The sequence below is a fragment of the Strongylocentrotus purpuratus genome, unplaced genomic scaffold (assembly GCF_000002235.5).
Source record: "Strongylocentrotus purpuratus isolate Spur 01 unplaced genomic scaffold, Spur_5.0 spur5_scaffold_19, whole genome shotgun sequence".
NCBI lineage: Eukaryota > Metazoa > Echinodermata > Echinoidea > Camarodonta > Strongylocentrotidae > Strongylocentrotus > Strongylocentrotus purpuratus.
In genome coordinates, this window is record NW_022145604.1 from 26,512,472 (window position 1) to 26,539,570 (window position 27,099).

At 37.9% G+C, this 27,099-nt stretch overlaps 1 protein-coding gene across 7 annotated transcripts in view; it reads left to right on the forward strand.

Moving 5' to 3' along the window:
• The window catches only part of LOC582174 (A-kinase anchor protein 9), a 108,562-nt gene that overhangs the window by 40,177 nt on the left and 41,286 nt on the right, over nt 1-27,099 (forward strand). For 6 of the 7 annotated variants that reach the window (XM_030990731.1, XM_030990729.1, XM_030990732.1 and 3 more), the window contains 10 exons: nt 6,075-6,154; nt 6,877-7,099; nt 7,435-9,173; nt 9,708-9,989; nt 10,576-10,930; nt 12,174-12,356; nt 13,805-13,860; nt 21,338-21,477; nt 22,107-22,330; nt 22,919-23,065. In XM_030990731.1, coding sequence (XP_030846591.1) covers nt 6,075-6,154; nt 6,877-7,099; nt 7,435-9,173; nt 9,708-9,989; nt 10,576-10,930; nt 12,174-12,356; nt 13,805-13,860; nt 21,338-21,477; nt 22,107-22,330; nt 22,919-23,065 — 3,429 coding nt within the window. The remainder of the gene's footprint in view (nt 1-6,074; nt 6,155-6,876; nt 7,100-7,434; nt 9,174-9,707; nt 9,990-10,575; nt 10,931-12,173; nt 12,357-13,804; nt 13,861-21,337; nt 21,478-22,106; nt 22,331-22,918; nt 23,066-27,099) is intronic. The other variant, XM_030990735.1, reaches the window with a different exon arrangement.

Below are 27,099 nucleotides of genomic sequence, written 5' to 3' on the forward strand. Positions count from 1 at the left end.
CACGTACAGTGTACATGTACATACAAGCAGATATTTAAGGTACATTGATTTGTATGCAACTTATAAAGTGCAGGATAGAACATTGAGTACACATGCATTTACAGTATTGACATCATTATTATTGACTTTTTTCTCATGACATTCTTAGAAATGTCTGTTTTCAATTAAGTGTATTCCTATCAATAGTTATACTGGTCAGTTTTGTTACATAAAATGTTTGAGTTGTCGCACAGTTTAAGAATAGAAGGAAACAAACAATTATGAATGGGCTGAAATTTTAATTTGTCAAAACAGCCAATCAGCTAGTTTCTTTTCATAACTGATACCAAATCAGGAATGTAACAACAATTCACGTAAAACAGTTGATGAACATTTCAATCAAATATTGCTATTTTGTAAACATAGAAACAGCACGTATCTGATGTTATCTTGTCAGATAATGAGCTTTGATGATTTGCTTTCATGTCAAGCAAAGTAAAATTTAGTAAAATTCCTGCCCACTTCCTTTTTCCCTATCGCCTTATCTGTTTTTTTCTCTTCATTTGATGTTTTCTGTTTTAAAGGCATCGTTTAACAATGTTAAATCTGAGATGCACAACCCTACGTGCTACCAGTGTCTATGATACGGTGTAATAATTAAGCCCTTAAAAAAAAAATTGCACTTTGATTTGATCAAGAAGTGCCTCAAAAAAGTAAAAAATCTTTGAGTGACCGGTTTTACCACACTCGTTTTCCCCAATAGACTGTAGTGTTATGAAAACCAAACGCAAAATTTGGTTTCGATTTCCAATCATAAATATCTTATTAATCAAACAGGCGATCGGCTTGTAAAAGCCATAGAGTTCCTGACTGACCTAAAGGTTTATGATTATCATTGCAGCATGAGCTACACTGTACATATAAATCCAGGATTTTGTTTCAGAATCTGAGACAAAGTTACCGGATCCCTTTACCATGAAAAATAGATTCAGAAGTATGTGAGGAAATCTAGCAAGTGATACAGGTATCATAGTGAAATATTGTGTTATGCTAGCTTATTTTCAGGCTCTGCCTTGCTTCTGTACACTGTAGGTACCGTGTGCTACCTTTATCTCCTACATGTACAGTAGTATTAAAGGTAAAGACCAGTTATGGTCATGCGATTGCATTGTGAAAGAAACGTTGTGGAATCGATCAGAAAAGATTGAACATCTAGCATCTGCAAGGTTCTGGAATCATTAAAATGATAAGAAATTTGGCCCATTCTTCGTAAAGTTACAAGCACTATACACAGAAAGATGTATATGGGACTACCCTATATCTCTCACAGACCATGAGAGAAACAAATTTACCAAATATATGAATTAGTAGGCGGTTTCCCGGCAAATTTTTTATCATCATGTATTAGTCAAAACATATTCTTTCACATGATTGGTAATAAGAGCTTCCATTTCATTTTTTGAAATTGGGGCGTTTCCAATACTGGTCTTTACCTTTAAGTGTGTCTTAAAACAACAATTTACATGGTTTTCCATTAAATTTTATTGACTATTCATTTTATGTGTACAGTGTACAATACATGTAGTATAAAATCGTTTGGAAAAAATTACCTACCTGTAGATAAGAGAAAAGAATTGCTATTTCTGTTTCCCCAAATCATACAAGTGTATTCTATCATTTCTATGTTAATTTTCCTTCAAACCTCAAAATCTCATTATTTTGAAATTATTCAAGCATGATAGATTTTTTGAATAGATATAAAAAATAAAAAACATAAGAAAGTTTATGATACACACAGACAAGGCATGGATAAAGCTCTGTCATGATTGTATCGTTGGTTCAGCGCTAGAAGGCCCTTGCCTCGGTGCTAAATGGGTTAACTCCCTTCAGGCTCCAAACAGAAGATATTGATATAATGTAGTTGAAGGTAGATTGTCGCGAACTTGATTTCATTTATGCCCAGGCCAGTAGCTGGAAATTAAAGAATATATATATCAGTGTTTACCCTATCCCTTCTTATCATAACAAACTCCCCCCCCCCCCCCCCCTTCCCAATAAAAATCAGGATGAATTCAGTGGCAGCCCACTCATGTAAACACTCATCCCAGTGCCTCGCATCCCTTACAGCATGAATTACATGTAGCCATGGCGACCGTCGCCTAGCAACCTGCATGCGTGTCTTCCTCCTCCTTGAGAGAGAGCGATGGCCGCTGCTCCTTTTGACCGGCCGCGTACACTTGGACGTGTGTGACTGGCGGGAGGGATGTGCTCTGCTGGATTGGAGTCGGCATCCAGCGCTTGGTTTGGGATTGGGGAGACGAGAATGGAGTGGGATGTTTGGGAGTGTGTGGAGAGAGAGCCGGAGGGAAAGGGGAGGAGGGGGGGGGGGGGGTTGAGAGAGAGAGAGAGAGAGAGATAGAGAGAGAGAGAGATGGGAGAGGGAGAGAGAGAGAGAGAGAGAGAGAGAGAGAGAGAGAGAGAGAGGGAAGAGAGAAAGAGAGAGAAAGAAAGAGGAAAAATAGAGATAAATGTAGTTTAGATACATGTAGAGGGAGAGAGAGAGAGAACTTAAGAGAGAGAGAGAGAGAGAGAGAGAAAGAAAAAGAGGAAATATAGAGATACACGTAGGTTTAATACATGTAGAGGGAGAGAGAGAGAGAGAGAGACTCAGATAGAGAGGAGAGAGAGGGAGAAAGAGAGGAGAGAGAAAATGAGAATGACAAGAAGATGATACTGTATTATGTTTACTGTGTACTCAGCTCTGTGGGCCTACATCTAGTACTCCCTATAGAAGAGGAAGCACCAGATGTTCATGCTTGGTTACATTAATGGTTTGCTCAAGCGAGCGAGTTAGGGAATAAGTGTGTGTGGGATATACTAGTACTAGATGGTAGATTTTGTGTGAAGAATGAGATGAATCAGTTCCCCGATGAGAGAAAAAAAGATGGAGAAAGATAGAGTGAGGGAAGGAGGGAGGTAGGGTGGGTGGGTGGGGGGGGGGGGGGGTTAATGAGAGAGAGGGAAGTCTGGAAGTCTGGAAGTCTGGAAGATGCAGAAGTAGTGATATGAGGGAAATTGAGATAGATTGAATCAAGAATGATGCAAATATATTGGATGTAAAGAGACAGAGTGAGATTGAGATAAGAGAGAGAAAAAAAGATAGAGATAGAAAAGGGGGAGGGAAGGGAGTAGAGAGAGAGTGTGGAAGGGAGAAAGATATTTAAAGAGGCAGAAGAGTAGGACTGGGGTTAGAAAGCTATGGACTTGGAGAGAGAGAGAGAGAGAGAGAGAGAGAGAGAGAGAGAGAGAGAGAGAGACAACAAGAAAGAAAATGAGCTCACAATTAATGCATAATAGATGCCACCTGAATGCAAGTCAACAAATGCATTGTTTCAGAAGCCATTTAGTCATGCACCAATACCCATCGATGACAGGGAACAAAGATACCAGGGTTCAAACCCATGCGACATGAAAACAGAAGGCCTCAAATCAATAAAAATGCTGTGTGGTTAAATACTGGTTATTGATTCAGACTATGACTCAAAATGCATTATTGTTTCTAGACAGTCCCTGGTTCTTTATATAATTTTTACCAGTATATATATAAATCAAGACCATTTCAACACCGAGGAGTTTGACAAAAAGAAGGAATATAGAAAATACGAAGAAAGAAGTAGGCCCAGGTTTATATTAAGGAACACATGCATGTAGCATGTGATAGGCAAATAAGCATCACTTTGCACCAGATCACTGCTGAATTAAAGCAAAGGAGGTGAGTAAAAAAAGAGAATTCGGGAAAAAGATGGATGTAGAATGCATTTGCACTTCACTTGATAAGAGGTTTTCATACTGTATACCTGAAAATGATGTGTGGTTTTAGACTCGATCAACGTAAATAAAAACATGAGATTGTGATAGTGCGGTGACGTGGCAAAGGATTGAGCAAATAATTGGATCTTTTTATGCCTTTCCCTATCAGAGGCGAATCATATATTGTCTACATATTGTAGGCCATTTTCGTAGTGTTATCAAATTTAATGTCTTTGTTAAGTGCCTCATTACAATTTTTGTCATTCACTTGAATGATTGCATTTCAATACGCTGGTCAGAATACAAATTGCAAATGATTATGTGTTGTCAGGAAGAAAAAAACATAATGTTTCTCAGACTAAGCAATTACTAATGGAATTTGCATTCTGACTATTAAAATGAAATACAATCGGAGGTGAATTGTCGCTCGGAAAATGCGTAGTTATGAACACATTTTGAAAATGGGTCTATTGTTAATTTTGGTAGTTTACAGGTGCTGTTTATACTTTTATGTTAACCTGTGGGTAAAAACGTGAAAAGGCAAAGAAAGAAATCAAGTATTTAGAAGGACGTTTTCTTATTATTATTTTCCTATTATAAATAAACAAATAAACAAATAGATTAATATATAGATAGAAAGACAGACAGACAGACAGACAAACAGACAGATATATAGACAGGATATATCTGTCTGTCTGTCTGTCTGTCTATCTATAGATAGAAAGATAGATAGATCGATCGATAGATAGATAGATAGATAGATAGATAGATAGATAGATAGATACATGTAGATTTAAAAAAAAATATTTTCTTGCTCTGAGAATAAGCAGAACGGTAACAATCATATATAGCCAACATTTTCTCCAATTTATTTCTTAATCACTTCTGGCCATGAATGTCTCCAGATTTCTTATATTTCATAACCTTAGTTTTTACATAAGTGAATCCCGCCATGAGTAATGATTGAATCCCTACAATACTTTGTCTTTAGTCAAAAGGGTTTCCATCTTGTAGGTTTTCAGGACGAGACGGTAAACCTTGCCATTTTCATTCTGCGAACATTTCCATTTTGCAGCAGAACGCAGAATTGTGCCATTTTAGTGGACGTCAAATTCTCGACAACCATCATTACCAAGTTGAACATGATGTTGCTGTAAATTCTTGATCATTCTTGCAAAAGCTCCTTGGAATAAGTAAACTATACAATAGTTGTATCACCTGATTTTGTAAGAGAAAGGAATTGTGGAACAGAAAAGGAGCTAGAGGGAGGGAATTGGTTTTTTGTAAGTTTCAACAACCATTGGTAATTCGATTTTATTCTTCATTTTACAGAGCATCTCTTCCAGGTATATGTAAATTGTAATAATAATAATGTTTAATCTCTTATGCATGTTATGGAGTATCAAAAGGATAACATACCGGTATGCTGAATTGTTAATTTCAATTGCATGTACATTTTATACATACGTTTTGTAAAGTGTAAGTACTTCGGAATTCATCTGTGAAGCCTACTTAATCCAAATAGTGAAGTTGATTATGTTTCATTATAATATTTCTTATTTATTATTTGAAGTGTCTTTCTTTATCAGTGGAAAGCCATTGCTAAATATGTACAGTATGCCCACTAACCACTCATTCACATTTTGTTCATCAGGGCCCGTCTTACAAAGAATTGATATTAATCGCAACTTATTTGCGATTGATATCAATCGCAACTATGTACATAAGAGATAGGAGACTGCAGTCTTGCGATTGATTGGAGGACTTGCGATTGATTTTTTATAAATCGTAAGTCTTTGTAAGACGGGGGCCCAGAAGTATTTGATATGGTCTTTGTAATGTGTTTGGAAAAGTTTGTGAAAGAGACTGAACTCAAGTGTTCTTGATTTCAAAGAATTCTCTCCTGGATAGTGAAAGTAGTATTACCAGACTAATTACAAAGACTAAGATTACAAAGACTTAAAGATTGACTTTTAACTTGGACTTAACTATGGCAGGCCGTTCATGCCACTGTTTGCTTTCACCATCTCCTGGCATTGGGTCTCTCAAGGGACGTACAAATCATGGTTACCAACCTACAGAATTCACATTTTTGGATGATTGATTAATGAAGGAAAAAATATTATCTAAAGATCCTAATAGTGAGAGCAAACAGTGGCACGAACTGCCTGCCATAGCTACATGTAAGTCCAACTTAAAGTTGATCCCCTGGACATGTAGGTCACTTGGACAGTAGATTTCAGTCTAATTTTAATCTAATTTTTCTCTCCCTTTCTTATGATTAGATGAGGCGGAGCAGAACACCCATCAGCTGATATCACAGCTACAGAGACGGCTGAGTCTTGAGCACAAGCAAGTCGTCCAGGTATGTCATCAATGTACCCAAGCTAGTGATTTGACATTGGCAAACATTGCTTCAGGCTTAATGTCATCAAAAGTATAGGGTTAGGATTACAATTGGGTTTTAGGTTAGGTTTAGGGTTAGGGTTTCAATTGGGTTTTAGGTTTAGGGTTTCAATCAGGTTTTAGGTCAGGTTTAGAGTTAGGGTACAGGGTGTATACTGCCAAGTCTAGGCTTGGAGTTAAGAATTTGGTTAGTATAGGAAAGAACAGTAGAGCAATCGTCCTTGGAGAATGTGCCATACACCAACAAGATGGGCACCAAACTGACAGTGCAAGCAAAAGTACATTACTCCAAATGGTTTGCATGCTGTCGATTATTGGTCAGTTTGGATTTGGTAGGGCGATGTGACTGGGTATTGGGTTATCAGCCATAGAATTCTGTTGCACATTATTTAAGACCTGTCTCTTGTTTACAAACTTTTTGATTAAAAATTTATTACACCATAATTTATACAGTCAAACCTACTTTAGTGACCACCTGTCTACAAAGACCACATTTTTGGTTTCCCTTGAAAATGGTTTCTCATTGAGACATGTACTAAAGGAACCTGTCTACAAAGACCACTTTTTGTTTTTCCCTTGGGCGGTCGCTATAGACAGGTTTGACTGTATCATGAGGAATCTGTAGATGGCATCATTTCCTCCATAGAAGCTCATCGTAAACTTATTTATCCTCCTTTGCAGACGCTAGCCGAGCAGTGGGACCAGGAGGCGGTGGAACGCCTGGAGACGGTACGAACCGAGATGGAGGCCAAATACACCCAGGAGCTGCAGGAGGAGAAGAAGGAGGCGGAGGAGAGGAGAGAGGAGGACATGGAGCGCACCAAGGAGCACGTGGAGGGGGAGTACAAGTCAGACGTGGAGATACTCCTCAAGGAGAGGGAGATGCTTGTTGAGCACGCAGAAGGTGAGGATCATTGCTCTCTAATGCAAGAGCTTGTGCACTGTATCGAAAAAGCCCAAAGCATTGAAACATATTCAACAAATTTGCAGATTAATTGCTTAAATGTATTCTACCCTTTAGTGCCTTAAAAATGTTAAGAGTTCTAAGCAATATTATCCTTACTCGTATTAAAAGAAGAATTTACCTCCCTTACATCTCTCAGCCTAATGGATATAAATTTTGTCTGTAATAAGCTACAATTTCTTTTCTCTTTCTTTCTCAGTTGTACCCCTTCTCCCAAATAATTTTGTTCAAGTCTGATAATATTCTTTTAATTTGGGTCTTATTTTCCTGTGCAGAGATGAGACAGAACCTTGACAGGGTACATCACAAAGAGCTTGCAGAACTGAGAGCCAATCTCAAGGCTGAGTACGACCAGTACGTCCGAGCAAAAGAAGAGATGGAGATCGCCCGCTCCCAGTCGGAAGCATCCCTCATCGAAGATCTGTCCCTTCTCAGGATCGCCCACCAGGATCTTCAGCAGCAGTACCGTGCTGATGTAGCATCCTTGAAGGCCCAGTTGGAGCAAGCAGGAGTCCCAGATCCGGACCAGCTCGCCGAAGAGAACAAGGAGCTGCAGACTGCCCTCACCAAACTCAGGGCCAAACTGCAAGAAGAACACACTGAGGAACTGAACCAGCTGAGATTGTACTTCGAGAAGCAGGTGGAGGAGACGGATGAGAGATGGAAGGCAGAGATGGCCGAATTGAAGAACCTCTATGAATCGCCAGAAGGTAATGCTGGCAAGGATCTAGATGAGAGAGACGCCAAAAGGAAAGACTACTCCCATGCCATGATGACCCTGACACATCTCTCAGACTCGGACAGCTCACCTCCAAGATCACCACCTAAGTTCTTGGAAGTTGAGGCAGAACTGAAGCAAGAGCTCAGGGCGCAACTGGAGCATGAATACCAGAAGGATCTGAGGAACCTGAGGTTAGAGCTTGAGAGTGAACATGAAGCACAGATGGCAAGGATAAAGATGGAGTATGATCTGCAGAGGGAAGAAGATATGCTGCAGCTGGAGGATCGGTTGAATGCCAAGCACACACAGGATGCCAATGATCTTGAGCTGGATTACCTGAACCAGTTTGAGGAGCTCAGGAACCAGCTTGAAGGAGATCACTCCAAAGAAATAATCAGGTTGCAATTACAAGGTGCTAGTGAATCAGCCAGAGCTGTGGAAGAAGAAGTGACGAGGATGACAACTGAACACCGTGAAGCCATGGAGGAATCTGAAGAGAGCCATGCCCAGGAGAATCAGGAGATGCGTCAGCAAATGTCCTCCGAGCTAGCCTCTGCTGTTGCCGAAGAGATGGAAGGGCTTCGTGAAACACTCCAAAAAGAACACATGGAAGAAATGGAGAGCTTGCGTCAGCAGTATGAGAGTAGTGTCCTAACCGACTCTTCAAAAGAAGAAGCAAACAGACATGCAGAGGAGGTTAAACAACTGGAAGGTGAATGGCAGCAAGAAAGAGAACTTCTTGTGAAAGCGAGCAAAAATGAGATTGTCGATGAGGTTGCAAAGATAGTATCTGATGCAACTATAGAGCGAGCCCTTCTGCAGGTGGAGGTCGATACCCAAAGCAACATGATAGGTATTTGCCTTGAGCAACTGGACAAGCTCAAGAACTCTGAAGCTGAATCTCTGCAGGGTGCCGTTGAGGAGGTGGAGCAACTAAGACGGGAGCTCGAAGACACCAAAGAGCGACTTCATCAACTGCAGGAAAGCATCAAGAACGGAGAGGCGCCAGAGATACAGGAACTCAAGGAGACCCTCATGCGGGACTACGACAATCGATTGGAGCTGATAACGACCACGATGAACGAAGAGATGGATCAGTTGGTGAGGACGACCCAGGTTGAAGCAAGAGCAGACCTGGAGAAGATGCAGGAAGACTTTGCCGTTCAGCACCAGGCTCTGATGGACAGGTTTGTGGAGGATCAAGAGAAGGCACTTGGAGAGCTCAAGGTGGTTCATGAAGAAGACCTGGCCAGAACCAAGGAAGAGCTGCAAACTGAGCTCACTCAACAACAGGTTAGTAATGGATGAACAGGTTCATGATGGATGTATATTAGAAATTCAAAAATCTGAATTTTGTAGAGGAAGTTTAAATTGATTTAATACGGCAGTTTCATTTAACTTAATATGGAAAAAAAGTGCTTGAATCCGAAATAGATATGTCTTCAATTAGCATTTACACTTCTCATTTGTTGTCCAATATCCTTTCAGTGATATTCTGATTTGATTTAGCATTACAGCTAAAGAAATAATAAATTTGTTCAATGAATGTAGTTTATGTTGTACATAAAATGACCATGGCCTGTTGCACAAAACTTACCATTGATGGTAACTTTGCCATCAATGGTAACTACCATGGAAACCTTGTTTTGGATTGGCCGTTGAGCCCTGTTATCATGGTAGTTGCTGTTGATTGCAAAGTTACCATCAATGGTCAGTTTAATGCACGGAGCCAAGATCACAAAGGAATTAGAGTTCAAAATTCTAATGAATGCATTCTAATGCGATGATTTTTTTGCACACCTATCATTATTGTGTCATTGTTTACAGATGAAAGATCTTGAAGATCTTCGGGGATCCCTCACCAAAGCCAAAGAGGAGGAGCTAGAGATGCTGAGAAAGAGCCACGCCCAGGAGCTGGAGGAGCTCCGCTTGGACCTGATGAAGCTCACCGACGAGGAGAGGGACAAGCTGGAGGAGAAGATGATGGAAGAGAGAAGAGGGGTCGAGGAGGTGGAGCAGAAGATGAGAGAGATGGAGGAGAGACACGAACGGGATAAGGAAGAGTTTAAGGAAGAGCTGGTGGCTTCACACATGCAGAAGTTTAGAGAGGTAGGATTTCATGCTAGGAATATCAGTTACAAAAAATATCATGAAGAAGAAAATGAGGGGATTGAAGAAGTGAGTGCTACTTTCATATCTAGAAGCTTAGAGATGTTGGATTTTATGAACAAATTTATTAAAAATATTTCTGTTGAGATGAAAGAGAAGGTGTTAGAGAATAGGGAAGAAGAAATGTGGAAGAGTGACAAAGAGAGTAAGAGGAGATGAAAGAAGAACTGCTTGCCTGTGACATGCAGAAATTTTGAGAGGTAGGAAACTATATTGTAGGAAACTATATTGTATGGGTCTTGAAGTTGCTCAAGCACGGGTATATAGAGGGCAGCACACGGACATACACACAGGAGCATAATACCCATTAGCTCGGTGTTATGTAGTAATCGCCAAGTTGCCTACTTCACGAACGACTGTATACCCATGCATGGACATCTTTAATTGTGGTTTAACTTATGATGTTTTTAAATAACCATGTAAGGAACTATGTGAAGCTTCCTCGTGAGAGAAAGGTGCATAATTTATTCAAAAATATGCCCCACTATGAAATTGCCCCAATTCACATTCTCCACACCTATACCAGGTAACTGCTGAATTGGAGGAGACCCACAAGCAGGAAATGGAAGCCTCCAACACCTTCCTGCAAGCCGAACTGGACAGCGACTTCACCCAGCGACTCGAGGCCCTCCAGGACCAGCTCCAAGAGTCCACCCAGCAACTCCAGGAGTCGGACCAGCAGCACGAGGATGAGATGAGCAGCCTGAAGCAGTCCCTCGAGATGAAGCTGACCCAGATGGAGGAGGACCACGCCGATCAGCTGGCTGCCTTGGGCTCCTCCCAGGACGCCGACGTCGAGACGGCCAAGGGCGATCTGGAGGAGGTACATCGGAAGGAGATCATCGACCTCCAGAACAAGCTGGAGGCTCAAAAACAGAAAGGTAGGTAGAAGAGAAATAGAATTACCGTAGAAAAAAATAATGATAATGATAGTAATGATGATAATGGTGTTTCTTTTAAAGCATCAAGCAAGACACCCAGGGAGTGTTTCATATGGCAGGCCTCTCATGCCACTGGTTGCTCTCACTATTGGTCTCTCAATTATGATCTTTAGATAATATTTTTGCCTTCAATAATGAACTATCAAAAAAGGTAAATTCTGTAGATTTCTGACCATGATTAGTACGTCCCTTGAGAAACCAATGCCAGGAATGGTTAGAGGAATTAGTGGCATGAAAGGCCTGCCATAGTTAAGTTCAACTTAAGTCGATCTTAGTCTCTGTGAAACACCCCCCTGGTGTTCTAGCCACAAAAATTGAAATCATAATTATGCAACTTGAAATGAGGACATACATACATATATATCATCTCAGTAAATGCTGGAAACTAGGTGGATAAGCCAGTGGGCTCGATTATATACTTTGATTATCTTTTTTGTATGAATGAGAAATCCAAACAGGTAAATATGGAAGTTTGGGTGGGAATAAGTGCCATGAAAATTCCCATCATAGTTAATTTGCATATCTTATCCTAGCATTGGCTAATAATTCATGCAAGATACAGTACATGTATGTGATACAACTATATATGTATATTTATGGAAGAATTACATGTATGTACAGTACATGAATTTGTTATTATGTACAGGGTGAATTGTTTAACCATTAAAGGGATTGGGTATCTTTGCCTCAGATTCTAAACAAAATCCTGGATGTAGCTAATGCTGCAATCATAATTATTAACCTTTAGGTCCGTCACGAATCCCATGACTTTTACAATCCGATCGCCTGTCTGATTATCTACATATCTATGATTGGAATTCAGAATTAAATAAAATCATTTTCCCATTGGTTTTTATTACACTACAGTCTATTGAGGAAAATGAGTATGGCATAAATAAATAAATAAATGATATTTAATTTTTATATACAGGTAGCGCTTAATACAAATGTCTCTAAGCGCTTTACAAATATACAGTACTATTACCCCGGTCATTGTATAACTGGTCACTCAAAGATTTTTTTACTTTTTTGAAGCTTTTCATGATCATTTTGAATTACAATTTTGGCTTCAATATTACACTATATCCCAGACACGTAGGGCCATGCATCTCAGATTTGTAAAACTGGAGACATTGTTAAACAATGCCTTTAAATCTTATCTGTGATGCTCTTTTGAATACAGACATTGAAGATCTTCAGATGGCGTTCGAGGAAGCAAAGAAGCTGTTGACGGACAATCACCGAGAGATGCTGAGTCAGATAGAAGCAGAGAAAGAGGAGAAGGTGAAGGAGATGGAGAGAGAGAAGGAAGAAGCTATGGATGCTTTGAAGGAGGAAATGAATAGGAATGCAGAGCAAGAGAAAGGTGAGAAAATAATCAATGTTTTCAAGATTCAAGATTATTTTATTGGTCCATGCATGCAAACATTACAGTCGAAAACGATGAACATAAATAAGGATAATTATTTACAAAATGCTTGTGCTTTGTAAATGGCATTTCTATTGAAGTTAATAGAAATAGATGTAATTTACACTGCTCAGAAAAAATTGAATGAGATACCTGTATGTATTGTAAAGAGTAAAGGAGAGAGGGAGGGAGGGAGGGAGGGAGGGAGGGAGGGAGGGAGGGAGGGAGGGAGGGAGGGAGGGAGGGAGGGAGGGAGGGAGGGAGGGAGGGAGGGAGGGAGGGAGGGAGGGAGGGAGGGAGGGAGGGAGGGAGGGAGGGAGGGAGGGAGGGAGGGAGGGAGGGAGGGAGGGAGAGAGAAAGAGAGAAAGAGAGAGAAAAGGAAAAAGAAAAAAAAAGAAAGAAAGAAAGAAAGCAAGCGATTGTGAGTCCTATGACTTTATTGAGGACTTGTAAGAGATTTGTAATATGAATCTCTGTGAATCGTTTTGATTACAAATCCATGTATCAGTACATTTATTCCTGGCAAGTAGCTTATCAAAGCAGTATATGGTTACCATGTAGTTGAACTGGTTCCAGTGTAAGATACTGATTAATCTTTTGTTTGGAGCCAGAAGGGCCTTAACTCATATACTGTAACACAGAGCTCTCGCCCTCTGGCTCTGAACAGCGAACATGTACATTCTGATTTATATTATTTGAAATTTGTGGTTGCAGGTATGATTATAATAGTACACTGTACATGTACATACATATATGCAAATCAGTAACATCTTGCTAATTTAGATTGGAACTTTTTCTTCTTCAGATTGTTTCTTTAATTTTGTTTTAATTGAAAATTTGATAACTCCAATGGAATACTGGAAAATCCTAGAGGGTGCAAAAATTACCTGTTTCAGTGAGCTTCCACCTGCCATAAAGCAACTTGCAGCATGTAGCAAGTGAAAGCTTTCTGAATCAGGTAATTTTCCTACTAATTGTGGAGAAGAAAACAAATGAATTTACATCACCAATCAGATGGACCTTTTTATTTAACAAATTGTTTTTTCACTCACTTATGGAGTGAAAAAGAGGGGAAATAAGTATTTTCTTCTATCCATGCCTGAATTGTCAACATAAGCTATCAGCAAATGACAAGTGGAGGAAATAATCTACAGATGATCATTTCAACAGATTGAAGAGCGCCATCTACAGGTAGAATGTAACCATCAACATCTACAATTTTTAAAAGGAAATCTTAACATAATGTTGAAAGATTTGCTGTACTGATTCAATAATATCAAGGAAAAATGTGTAGTGTCAGAGTGTGTTTCTCTCAAGTTTGATGTTCCCTTCCCCATATCAGAACTTAAAAATCAAACTTAAGACATAGTTAAGAACATTTTCTATACTTTTGTTTTCATGTTCAGGAGAGAAAGATCAGATGATAAAGGAGAAAGATGACCTGGTACAAGAAAATGAACAGGTAAGACAATTTATTCTTATAAGTTTTAGAGAGAGAGATTTGAGATTGAGAGAAAGATGTGTTGTTGGCGATGAGTATATTGTGTTGTTGGCATGAACATTTACAAGTTAATGTGTTATATTGTTTAAAAAATAAGTAATCATATAAAGAAATGTTTTAGAAAAGTCACAAATATATTCATATGCAAATTTATTCAAGTTAGGACAGAGAGAGGGAAAGGGAGAGAGAGAGAGACACACAGAGACACAGAGAGACAGATAAAGAGAGAGAGAGAGAGAGAATATATATATATATATATATATATATATATATATATATATATATGTACACTGTATGTGAATTTTTGTTGAGTGCTTTCCATGTGTATGATTTTTGGCAAGTGTTGCCTATTATGGTTCAGAAAAGAAATTCTCTTTTTGGTGAATAATTTTGAAAGCTTGTAATTTCTCTCAAAATCAAGAAATTTCCATCAAAGGTCACCTTTACTTGTAAAATATAATGGGATTGAATACCACGATTTGGTAGTCCGTCTAAGCATCTCTATTACCCCAAACCAATTAAGACCCTTCCTTTGAAATTTCACAGTACTCTAAAAAAACTTTGTACATGTATAGAGATTTTAGAGTACCATGAAATTCATATCGATTTTGCCCGAAGTAGAAAAGAGATACCTGGTAGAGTGAGATAAATTGATTTTTTCTCAAAATGCAGAAATTTCTGTTTATTAGTGGGAATTTGAAGATTATTTATAAATGCCAAATTCAATACAATGCTCCAACTGGAAGTTAGTCCAGTAAGCATACCAAACATAAATCATTTTCTCCCAGATCATATTAGCCAAACCAATTAAGACCCTTCCTTTGCAAGTTCTTAGTCTTGTATAACTACAGTACAGGTGTAATATGATTACTTCCTGTCAGTGACCCGGGGTCACCGGGCCTGACGGCTGGAGGAAGTGTCTGCTTTACTCGTCACCCCACGCTATATGCTCTCTCTGGTAGTTGATTGTTGTGACGGGAGATGCTCATTATGAAAGCGTGGTTTAGTCATGTGCTCATTAGATCCTGTAGCGTCGCTGCTTGAACCTTCCATTTGAAAAGCTAGTTATGAAATTTGGTACTTACTGTACTTACATGGACCCATTCCGTGAGATGTGCATATTTGTGAACTTTCTTTCTTTCCCCAAAAAGCATTTACGATCAATGAAAGGGAAACAAAAATGATATAAATTTTCATTTATACTGATGAGAATGGAATCTATTAGATATATGTAAAGCTAATCCTGATAATGACTGCATGGTTTTATAGTCATATGCTCATTAGGTCCTGTAGCGTCGTTGCTTGAACTTCCTGTTTGAAAAGCTAGTGAGGAAACTTGGTACTTACATGGACCGGTTCTGTGAGATGTGCAAATTTGTGAATTTTCTTTTTTCTTTCTCCCCCCAAAAAACATGGCGATCAAAGAAATGGAAACAAAAATGAATTTTAAATGTCATTTTAAGAGGTACTGAGGAGAGTGGAAAAGATATACATGTATGTAAAGAGTAGGAGAGACGGAGAGAGGAAAGAACCAAAAAATGTGTCAATGAATTCATTGTGAACATTTAATATGTTTTAAAAGATTTGTAATGTGATTATGTGAATGTTTGTAAATTATTTGTATTAATTCTATCTTGTTTGATTATTAATAATAATAATATTTTATGCAATCATATAAATATAAAGTAGAATGGGAACCTGGGGAAGGAGGGATGGGCAATTAAATTAGACTATGGTAGTAAGATGTGTCTAATTGCTATTAAATGATAGTACAAGAAAGTGCTTCCCAAGTTTATTTACACCATTTTTTTTTTTTTATTCATACAACTGATGATAGGTCTGACTTGATAATTGCATATCTTCTTGGGTTGTTATACATGTACATGTATGTAGCTCATGCCTCATGGAATAATACATTAAAGGGCAATGAAACCTACAAATATTAGCTGATAAATTTAATAAAAACTGTCAGCCGGTAAAAAAAAACATCTTGAAATTACTTGTATTTGACTATTTAGCAAGGAAAACAATAGGTCCAAAGTTTGCACTTTACTTGCTAGTGGTTATTCCGTGTTTATTTTCCTTCAATTCCGTCTAACATTTTATAACTGATTAAGAGTAGGAACATGAGCTTTTTTTACAATGTCCAGTGTGTTCAACTGAATAATAAATAGATAGAGTAAGGTGACAGAAGGATGAAAGAGAGAGAGAGAGAGAGAGAGAGAGAGAGAGAGAGAGAGAGAGAGAAAGAGGGAAAGAGATGGAGAGAGAGAAAAGGGGGGGGGGGGACGCGAGAGGGAAAATTGATGTAACACCATAAAATTAGATATCAAAACAAAAAATGATTGAACGACATTTGAAAATTCGCTGGTAGACAGATGCCTTGTTTATAAATAGTCTTCATTTGTACCGTAGGAAAAAACTGATTCATTGTGGTACTCTAGCGTCTCTATGGGATGCCATTTCCTGGCTGTGAGTAGTAGGTCCATGCTGTGAGTAATTGAGAGTGAATGATCATGAATGAAATGAATGGGCCAGCTGGTTGGAGTAATGACACGCAAGCAAGCAAGTTAGCTGGTACTTTTAGTACACAAGCCATATCTCTGACCAGACCAGGGCAGCCCAGGCCAGACAATGGGGACATGCTCTCGCCATTCATCACGGAATATTCTGAATTACGCACATGAATACCATGCATAGCTTCACATGCTGCCTCTGTTAAGCTGGAATTCTATTCACGAGGAGGAATGGGAATGGCATCACTTCTTTCTGCATTAAATGATAATAATAATTATAATTATAATAATGATAATAATAATAATAATGATAATAATAATAATAATGATAATAATAATAATAATAATAATAATAATAATAGTAATATATGAGATTTATAAAGCTCAGAATCCACTTGAAATCGAATGCTCATGGTGCACTTGTGAAAAACACACACACACAAAGAAATTACTTTAGCACCTGCTTTAAACAAAGGAACAGATCGAAGTAAATGGACCATACAAAAATTATAGAAAGATTAATTGTATGCCGATACGTTTTAAGATTCTTTTAAGAGTCTCCAACTAATCTGATATTCCGAATCTCTCGAGTCGAGCGAGAGCATTCTCGAGACAGCGAAGGCCCTGTATGAGCAAAGGTTTATTTTCTCCCCTCTTGTATTGAATTTGAGCTCTTTTCTGATCTTTGGGTCATCGGGTTGTGAATTTGAGTGCATTTCAGGGTAGGGTCAGAAGATTAAATTATTCTCCAAATTGACTATCACTGCTGGAAAAGCATTATTGTGTATGTTCATGTACATGCTCTATGTGGACAGCTTCTTTCCTGCAAACCTCTATGAGCTGGTTACCTCTCGCCAGAGTCAAAACACTGTAATTGAGGCATTCTCCTTGCGTTCATGTCACAAACAGTTTACGGCAAGCTCGTCGACTGTGTAACGGCACTTACGATAGCATGAGCGCGTCCGATGCGTAGCTCGTCTAACGAGAGTGGCCTGTGTGCCTCGTTTCCTGTTATTAAGCGTACCTCCGACAGAGGCCATGGGCTACATAGTACACCCTGTGTGTACTGCAGGAAATAGGGAATTTAGCTGTCAAGGGATAGCAGCGTGCAGTTTCACTAGCTCACTCTCTCCCTTGTCCCATACACCACGCACTATACATGTGTGCAGTAGTTTGGACATTGCACCTCGATTCAAGCTCATGTGCGTGTGTTATTGTAATCACAACACGTGTGTGAAAGTAATTCCCCATTTGCCGAAAGGGGGATTCTTTTTCTTTCCTATGCGTTCACCGACTTCTTCAGCGGACCGTGGATGATTTGGATTAATCAAGACCATCAGCGGGTAGCTTCATGCTGTCTTTTAAAAACCGGTCATCTTGAATATGTTAGCGTGTAGGACAGCTCATTGATGTTTGATAAACATTGTCTGTATGTGAATTACTGACTCAGAGAAGTCTCGTACTACGACTACATGAAGCGTGGATAACACTGTCTGCCCTAGCTGCATGACCAAAATGGATTATTTACGAGGAATTTAGTGCTTGGATGCTTGCCATGAGCTTTGGAACATATTGCTTTCATTCTCGAGAGTGTTTGATCGAGGAGGCATCCATGTTTGTTGTTGCACAGATGTCTAGTATGCACCCAATATTAGAAGTATATTGAGTATCGGATTCTATTGTTTCATTGGAAGTGTTATATTACTACAGAACCATACTCTCGAAGGATTAATTGGATTTTATCAAGGCTTTTTGTATTCAAATGTATCTTAGGTAAGATATTAGAGAAATGCATTTCATTTTAGTAATATACTGCTAGTGTACATTGTACAGTGATATTATTACAACTTTTAAAAAAAATAAATGGAAAATAATTGTCTGTATGCAGTGTATAGTTTCTATATGCATATAACATATTTTTATTATAATATTGGACCAGTTACCTAAATCTTGCAAAATTAAGAGCAATTTTTTTTGTCCTACACTGTATGTTTGTAGATTTGAAATACAGTTTCAATTTTAGATATTGAAGAAGATGCCTTCGAAAACTTTTAAAAAATGCAACATTCATGTTCATGCCGAGGCTTCCATGAAAATGATATTTGATATGACTTTATAATTAAATACTCCCAGATAGGATTTATCTGCCTTTCTGAAACAATACTTTTCATTGTGTTCGCTGCATCCATATAATGTTTGCATATTTCACCCTTTTGTACACATACTGTAGTCACATACAGGAGTATGCGTGGCTTCCAGATTGCCAATATTCACATCGAAGAAGCGCAGGCATTATTGCTCTTTTGTACAGAGATTCACAATTGCTTGTTGACTCCTCTTGTGCACCAAATTCTGGACAAATATCTCTATTGATTGGATAGAATTAAGGAAGCAGCTGCTACTGGCCTTTTAGTAGCTCATGCCAGGTCCCTGTTTCATAAAACATATTACAAATAGCAAATGGGAAATTTCTATGATAAATTTGCTCTCAGCCAATCAAATGCCTTTATTTCAGTAGCTTATAACAGTTATTGTAGCTTGTTATTGATGGCAAGTTTTATGAAACCAGGGCCCAGGTCCTACATTTGAAGATACAATACAATACAATACAATGAACATTTAGGGCGCCATTCCCATAAGGCTCAGAGCGCTAACATCAAATAATATTATTGGTCTTTACTACATGTAGTAATTAAAGGCTACAATTAGATATTCCATATAAAATATTAAATTCAATTGATTAAATTAAATAATTAAACATAGAGGAGAATTCATGTAAAGAGATGGGTTTTCAGAGCCTTCTTAAAAATATCGATAGAGGCAGATTGTCTGATGGACATGGGGAGATTATTCCACCCTTTGGATGCTGCTACCGTGAAAGTCCTATCCCCGGCTTGGACACGTGTAATTGGATAATTTAGACGGAGGTTATCATTTGAAGATCTGAGATTTCTGCTTGGTGTATATAAAGTTAAACAATTAGACAGGTAATTAGGAGCTAGGTGGTGCAATGATTTATAGACATATAAGAGTAACTTAAAAATGATTCGCTGTTGAATTGGAAGCCAGTGAAGGGAATTAATTAATGGTTGAGCTGAATGACTTCTACCGACCTCAAACACAAGACGTGCTGCCCAGTTTTGTAGGCGCTGGAGACGGTTTACATGTAACTTTGGAAGAGAGGAAAGAAGTCCATTACAATAATCAAGTCTAGAGAGAATTAAAGACCTTACAGCATGATGACAAGTTGATTGATCAATATATCTACGAATTCGTGATATGTTCCTTAAGTGAAAAGTGACCGTTCTACTAACATTGTTAATATGTGAATTCATACTCATATGAACATCAAAGAATGCGCCCAAGTTTTTAATTGTGTCTGTAGGTTTTACGGATATGTGCTATTTCTAAAAGCGATTAGAGAGAAAGAGGGAGGGGGGAAAGGGAGTGAGCAAGAAATGGAGAACAGACGGAGGGAGGGAAAGATAGAGAGATAGATAGAAAAACGAAAGAAACAGAGAGAGAGAGAGAGAGAGAGAGAGAGACATGCTGTGAAGTGTATGCCAGTTTATATACCTAATGTAAAGTAATTTGGCTTATAATGTTCTACATGTATTTCATGAAAAATTGAAAAAATTGTGATATTGAAATCTATTTTTATAAGCAATTCGTACTATTCCAATTTTTGTTTAATATTCTTAATGTACTGTTGAATGATTGTTATGAGTAACGATTGTGACATGCACATGTACATGTAGGCATACAGCTAGATTGTTTTAGTAGGGTTAAAAATACACTTTATACGATGAGTACCGGTAAGGATTGGATCACCAATTTGAGCACCAAAATGAGATTCAGATAACTTGCCAAACCTTTCACCATGGGGGCATGAAGACTTAAAAAAAGGAAGCCAACAAAACAGGAGTTATACATGTACATGTATGGTTAACAATTACTATATTATTTATTATTGATTTGTCCCAATATATGTTTATTGAGAGTGTGACATATACAGCTGTAGCTTACATCTAAATGTATGCAGCAAAGACCCTAATTCAACCTTTCCACCTTTCATTCTTGAGTTACAAAAAAAAAAGACCCCCCCCCCCCAAAAAAAAAAAAAAAAAAAAAAAAAAAATCAAATGTACAAGGGGTATGAATAATTTAGTCATTATTAAAATGTATGTGATTCATGATGTGTGTAGTGTGTAATACATTTCATCATGAATGAATGGCCTTCCAGTTGTTCTCCCAGCTATCTGATTCATCTTGGCTGTTACACAACAAATCCTGTCCCGAAGTCAATTAAGCCAATTTCCTTACAAATTGGATTGTCATTTTTCTCCAGCCCATTTCTTCTATTTAATTCCCTCATCTTTCCAGTTGTTTTCATTTCTTTTACGAGATACCTGTATTACTAGTATTTTAAAAGTGTATTAAATTCTCATGCAGTCATTGATGGCAGTTGTAATTAATAGTTGTATATTGGAGGAGCTTGTAATGAACTGTATTTCTCCAGTTTGGGTACTAAAAGTACAAAACTGGTAGTAGGATATATGCTGTTTAGACTTGATATTAAACTGTGGGCCAGGCATCTTATTCAAAATGAAGAGTTTCATAAAGCTCATTCGTGCAGCTTTTGTTGTTTCCATTATATGCCAAAGTGGACATTTGAACAGGTATGCATTGCAATTCCCTGTTTTGTAAAACTTGTTATCAAGAACAAATGCTAAATTTATATCATAAGTTTGCTCTCCGTCAATCAAATGCCATGATTTCAGTAGATTATAACAGTTATTGTCACTGTTATTGAAAACAAGTTTTATGAAACACGGACCAGGTCTTTATAATACGAACTTGTCTGCAATTACGAATGATTAGAAGTATTATATTCATGATTTTATTTTTGCATTAATCATCAGCTGAAGGGGAAGAATGCAGAGCTACTTGAGTCGCTAGCTAAGCGAGAGTCTGTGATTGGTCGATCAGAACGAGAGAATGAAGAAGGGAGCACCTTATTGGCCATGCTCCGATCAGACTTAGACCGCCTTGGAACAGAAAGGTAAGCCACACAGTCGATCCTATTTTATCCTCAATCTGTCTTTAATTTCACCACAGAAACAACATTCTAAGCTTTGATTTTATTTAAAAATTTAAAATTTAAATTATAAAAAAGAAAAATCAACAACAAAAAGCACATGGAAACCGATTTGGTAGAATTAGAAATTATATTTTCTCATTTTCCGCAGAATTTTTCATTATTTTGCCTGGGATTTGTTATTTGAAATATACATGTATGCTCGTGATTGGAAGAGGTGTTTTGGACATAATGAACAAAATACCATAGATCCTATTTACAATTGTCTTTGCAATTGTTTTGTTTAATCAATTATACATTTATGTGATTATCTACATTTAACTTATAAACGCATATATTTTGTCTCTCTCATGGAGACTACGGGGACAAGGCAAAACGATAATTCTGTATCATGTAGCATCTTATATACTACTGCTTGAAATATTGTTCAAAATATTTTTGACAAGGATTAGATTATATTATTTTCGATACTACATTTTCGATGCTACATCCGCAATGAGTAATATATTTAGCATTATTGTTATACATGTTTGTAAAATTGGTGGCAGAATAATGGTCGATATTAAGTTGTCCAATTTTGTCTTTGCGTACAGGGACGGTTTACAACAGACCAACAACCACCTACTGCGGGTCCTGACCCAGGTCGTACACACCACCATGGCATCGGAGAATGCCATCAACCGACGTCTGGGAGGGGGCTCCAGACCATCCCCCTCCCGCCAGCAGGAGATGGATAGGAGGGGCGATGGGAGGCCCTCATCGCCCAGGATTGATCTTCTGAGGGGTGCCGTCGGAGGTAACCGTGATGGTAGACCAGGTCTATATATTCTCTTTAACTTTTTTCTTGAGAGGTTATACATGTAGGTGTAACTTATCCTGGAAAGGAATTTCAGGGCATAGATTAAATGGAGTTTACAGAAGCCTTTTTTTAGGGATATCTTTTACAAGATAAATTTTTAGTTTTGGTCGACCGTTAATTTTTAAAATATTTCAGGCCTCAATAAGTTGATTAGCGACAATGTTAATAACAGTACAAGAGTTGTACCCCCCAAAAAATTGTTTTATGAGGCATTAATAAGTTTAGGGTCTGTAGTTAACAAACTTATAACCATCACATGAGAGTTTAAATTTCTTAGGTTACTTCTATAGAGATTTAGCAAGGTATTTTTTGCAATGCTGGAATCAGCTATATTTTACTTAATTTTTTGTTGTTCTTGTTGCTGTCACTGCCACTTCTGTTATAAGAAAACCATTGAATTGGTTAAAAAAAACTTCAACAAAGATTACCTTTTTTAATGGGACTCGTTAGAGTGGTCTGGGAACTTTACCCCTTACCCCAAACCCAAGACCTGACTTTTAAATCTTTTTAACCTTTTGTCGTATTGCATAATTTGCCTTCTAACAGGAGACTCTAGCTCTGACGGTGATGTTCTTCATGATACCAGCGTAGCTTCTATGTTCAGTGATGAGGGTTTGGAGCTCTCGCAGCACATCAATGAGAGCATGTTCGTAGGACCGGAGCTAGACTCGGAAGGCGAGGAGATGGTCACAGGTAAGACAATTCTTCTGTATATTACTGAAAGAAAGGCCAAACTATTCACGCTGAGACGCTTGAGTTGATGGAAGGTTATAGTTTATTTGAAGAAACAAAACAGCCTCTGTCGAAGCACAAGAGTAAAACAATGTAAATTAAAAACATCATAATATTCAAATAACCAATTACATTGCTTTTCTAAAGTGGCTTGTCAGAATCGGATGGTGTGTATAAGGGAGTTTACAGATAGCACATGGTACAAATGACCCCAAATATCCACAGATCTTTTACACATGGAGAAGTTGCACTTTGAGCATCTTAGAATAATAACTGCCAAAGTCCTAGATGTGCTTCATGAATACCTTTTGTTTGACCTCTTGAAAAGAATACTTCCACCTGCGTATCATAGAATGTACCGTTGGTGCATAAATGAATAATGTTACATAACTTTCATGAGCGCATATCCAGTATTCATCTCTGTGGGTTTTTACCATTTTGGTACAAATGACCTTTACCTGCCCATGCACAGATTGTATCTATAAACTCCCTTTATGACCCTTGCAGGACAGGATTTATTTTCACACATTTTTTCTTCAAACTGGCAACAATAATATTTTTCTTTTATCGCTACAATGATAGATGAAATGCATTGTCTCTGAAAACAATATACACAGGCAAGAAAGTTGTTGAAAAGTTTATAAAATAGCTGGTTTTGATTTGAAAACAAAAGATTTTTAATTTCTCACTGTTGCTAATTTAAGGATTTTAAAACTTGTTTTCCTTAAAAAAATTCCTAGTATCAAATACAATACAGTCATGAAACAACAGGGTATGCAATGTGTGCAGAAATGTTTACCCTTTCAACTCGTGTATGTGGTATATTTTTGGGGGGCTCTGAATAAACAAAGTTATTTAGCAAAACTTCAGAAGTTTAAAAAAATTAAAAAATAAATAATCAAACAAACAAGAAGAATGAGAACAACAAGGAAAAAAGGTTATAAGTTTTTGCAATTTTCTGACAAGACTCTAATAACGACCGTGGTTGCATCTATCATACACACAACATGGTTTTTATGGTACTTGGCATAATCATCCGCATTATTAGTTTGGAAAACTTAAACTCCCTGGCCTCATGAGGGAGCCATGTTGCATTAAACTCGTTAAAGCAGGTCGTGAGGTCGTTCTCTGGTAAACACATGTTCTCCAAGAAAAGATATCCAGGGATGCCTTGAAATAGAATCCTACTTTCTTTCCTCTTTTAGCAGTTATTTGACATCACGTCTTAGTAGCGTAATGCTTGATTGGGGCCTGTTTGATCCATCGCTCACGTTGGAAGGCTTATGTCAATGCATCGTTTAACCATGTTAAATCTGAGATGCATGGTCCTGCGTGTTATCAGTGTCAGTGATATGGTGAAATATTGGAGCCCTTAAAAAAAAATTGCGCTTCAAAATGATCATGAAGTGCCTCAAAAGAGTAAAAATCTTTGATTGACTGGTTTTACCATACTCATTTTCCCTAATAGAATTTTTGAATATCGATTTCCAATCATAAATATCTTGATATTCAGACAGGCAATCGGCTTGTAAAAGTCATGGGGTTCCTGACTGACCTTTATAACATTTCATTGCAGCATGAGCCAAATCCAGGATATTGTTTCAGAATCTGAAATAAAGTTACCCAATCCCTTTCAATGTTGCTGTATTGCTTTTAATTTTTCCCATCATCATCTGCAAGTACAGATATATTGCGTCCCAAAATGATGGATATTTTTACATTGAAATGAATAGGTTTATTTTCATAATATCCATCTCTACTACTCTGAACAGAAAATAAGTTTAAGCCACTGTACATATTCATTCACTGTCATTTGTTTGTGCCTTTGTTACATACCATTGTGTGTACTACAGTTGTATTATAAAATAGTAGTCCAATGCAGTCAGTTGGTCAGTCAACGATTTATCATCCAATTGACCGATTAGAAAAAAATGAATGAATCAGCTAATTGTGTATTTATTGATGTATATTTATGTAACTATATGCATCAGGGAGTATATTATGAAACTCCATAATATTACATACTTTACGGCATGTAGAAATATGACCAAGAAAAACAAATAAAACATCCATTCTACTTTCACTCGTTTAGCCATCAACAACTAGTAAATTTATCCTCAAGAGTTTGGGCAGATCGATCGCTAATGGATTGTGTCAAAGTTGGGATTTGTGACTTCCTAAGCCCTGTCAAGCCCGACTGTCAGGGTGCGATAACAAGCGCTAGATTTCTCGTCCCCGATCCATCTCCAGTCAGCACCCTGTCGGGAAATCATCAGTTTAGAATTGAACTTCTGGATATTGGATTAAAGAGTCTATCTTTGAAAACTCAGTCAATTAAATGATCTGTCTAGACCAAGTGTAGCTAGCGTGATCCGTATTGCTCATTTGTAATCTTACGGCATGAATCATCATATAATGTATTTCATGTGGCCAAGCTAAAGCCGTTTATATCATTCGCAGCGTCGGTTGTTTGGGAAGAACATACACATTAGATGCCTGGCCTTGTTGCAAAAAGGGATTTCAATACCAATCCAATGAAAGATAAGAATCTGATCGTTTAAACTTTCAATCTCTTTAAAGCGTGTTAATGGAACAAATATTTGTTCTGCATTATGCAATTTTCCCAAAGAAATTTCATAATGAATCAGCTTTGCTACCTTGAGTTGGTACCAATGGACATCTATATCGGTGGCAAAATTTAACTGAATTGAACATTTTCATTATGCAATCTAATTTTATGCACAAATCTTTGTTGGGTAGGACAAGCCATATTGTTTGTTCTACTTAGCAACAATTGATGTATGCAACTGGCATTCTGACTATAGAAATACAATTATTGGTAACAGGTGAACAAAAAAAGCTGTAACAAGGCATTTAACAAAGATTTGTGCATTAAATTTGATTACATTACAAAAATAGCCTATAGCAATTATTTACTAGTTGCATAACTACATGTACATCTATTCAGTTTAAATAACAAAAAACTCAAATGTAGTATAATAGACTACATGTATCAGCCAGTTTTGACCTGACCTATCTTTTATTCCATCCATTCATGGATCCATTCATGCCATTACTCACTTCTTTAACCTTACATTGAATTATCCAACGATTGCTAGCCAATATATTAGGGGCGAGACAGAGAGAGAGAGAGAGAGAGAAAAAAGAGAGAGAGAGAGAGAGAGAGCACTTCTTTACCTTTAATACATAAAATTATCCAACGATTGCTAGCCAATATATGAGGGACGAGCGAGCGAGAGAGAGAGAGAGAGAGAGAGAGCAGGCGTGAGTCATGTGACTGGTGAGGGGGTGACCTAGGGGGCGATCTAGGGTAGCTTAGCTTCCTGTGTGAGTCCTGGGGAGTGTACTAGGTTTCCTGGTGTGGGAATTTAACCAGCTTGTGAATGCTCGTGTAGAGTCCTTGAAGAGGGTGTTGCACTACTTGTTAGATATATTTCATCTGTATTTTCTTTCATTCTGTTCTTGCTTTGTCCTTGTGCATTGTCTTTCTTTTCTCCTTGTCATCCTCTCTTTGCTTCTCTCCTGTTGCCCCCTCTCTGTATTGTGCTCTGTTTTTCTTTTTCTTCTTTCTCTTTATTTTCCTCTTTCTTTTACTCTTGTGTCCCTCTATTTCTTGTTTTCTCACACTCTCTCTCTCTCTCTCTTTCTTTTTCTCTTTCTCCCTCTCTTTCTCCCCTCTCTCTTTCTCTCTCTTTCTCCCTCTCTTTCTCCCCTCTCTCTTTCTCTCTCTTTCTCTCTCTTTCTCTTTCTCTCTTCCCACTTTCTGTCTGTCTGTCTGTTTGTCTGTCTCTCCCTCTTCTGCTTGTCTACCCCTCTAACTTTCTTTCTTCTTTCTCCTCTGCTCTTTCATATCCATTTCTCCTTTCCTCTTCCTTCTTTACACCTTCCTTCTTTCATATTACCTATATTGTCCTCCAAATAAAGGGGTTAACGTGTTTACACATGATGTTTAAGTTTTGACATATCATATGCAT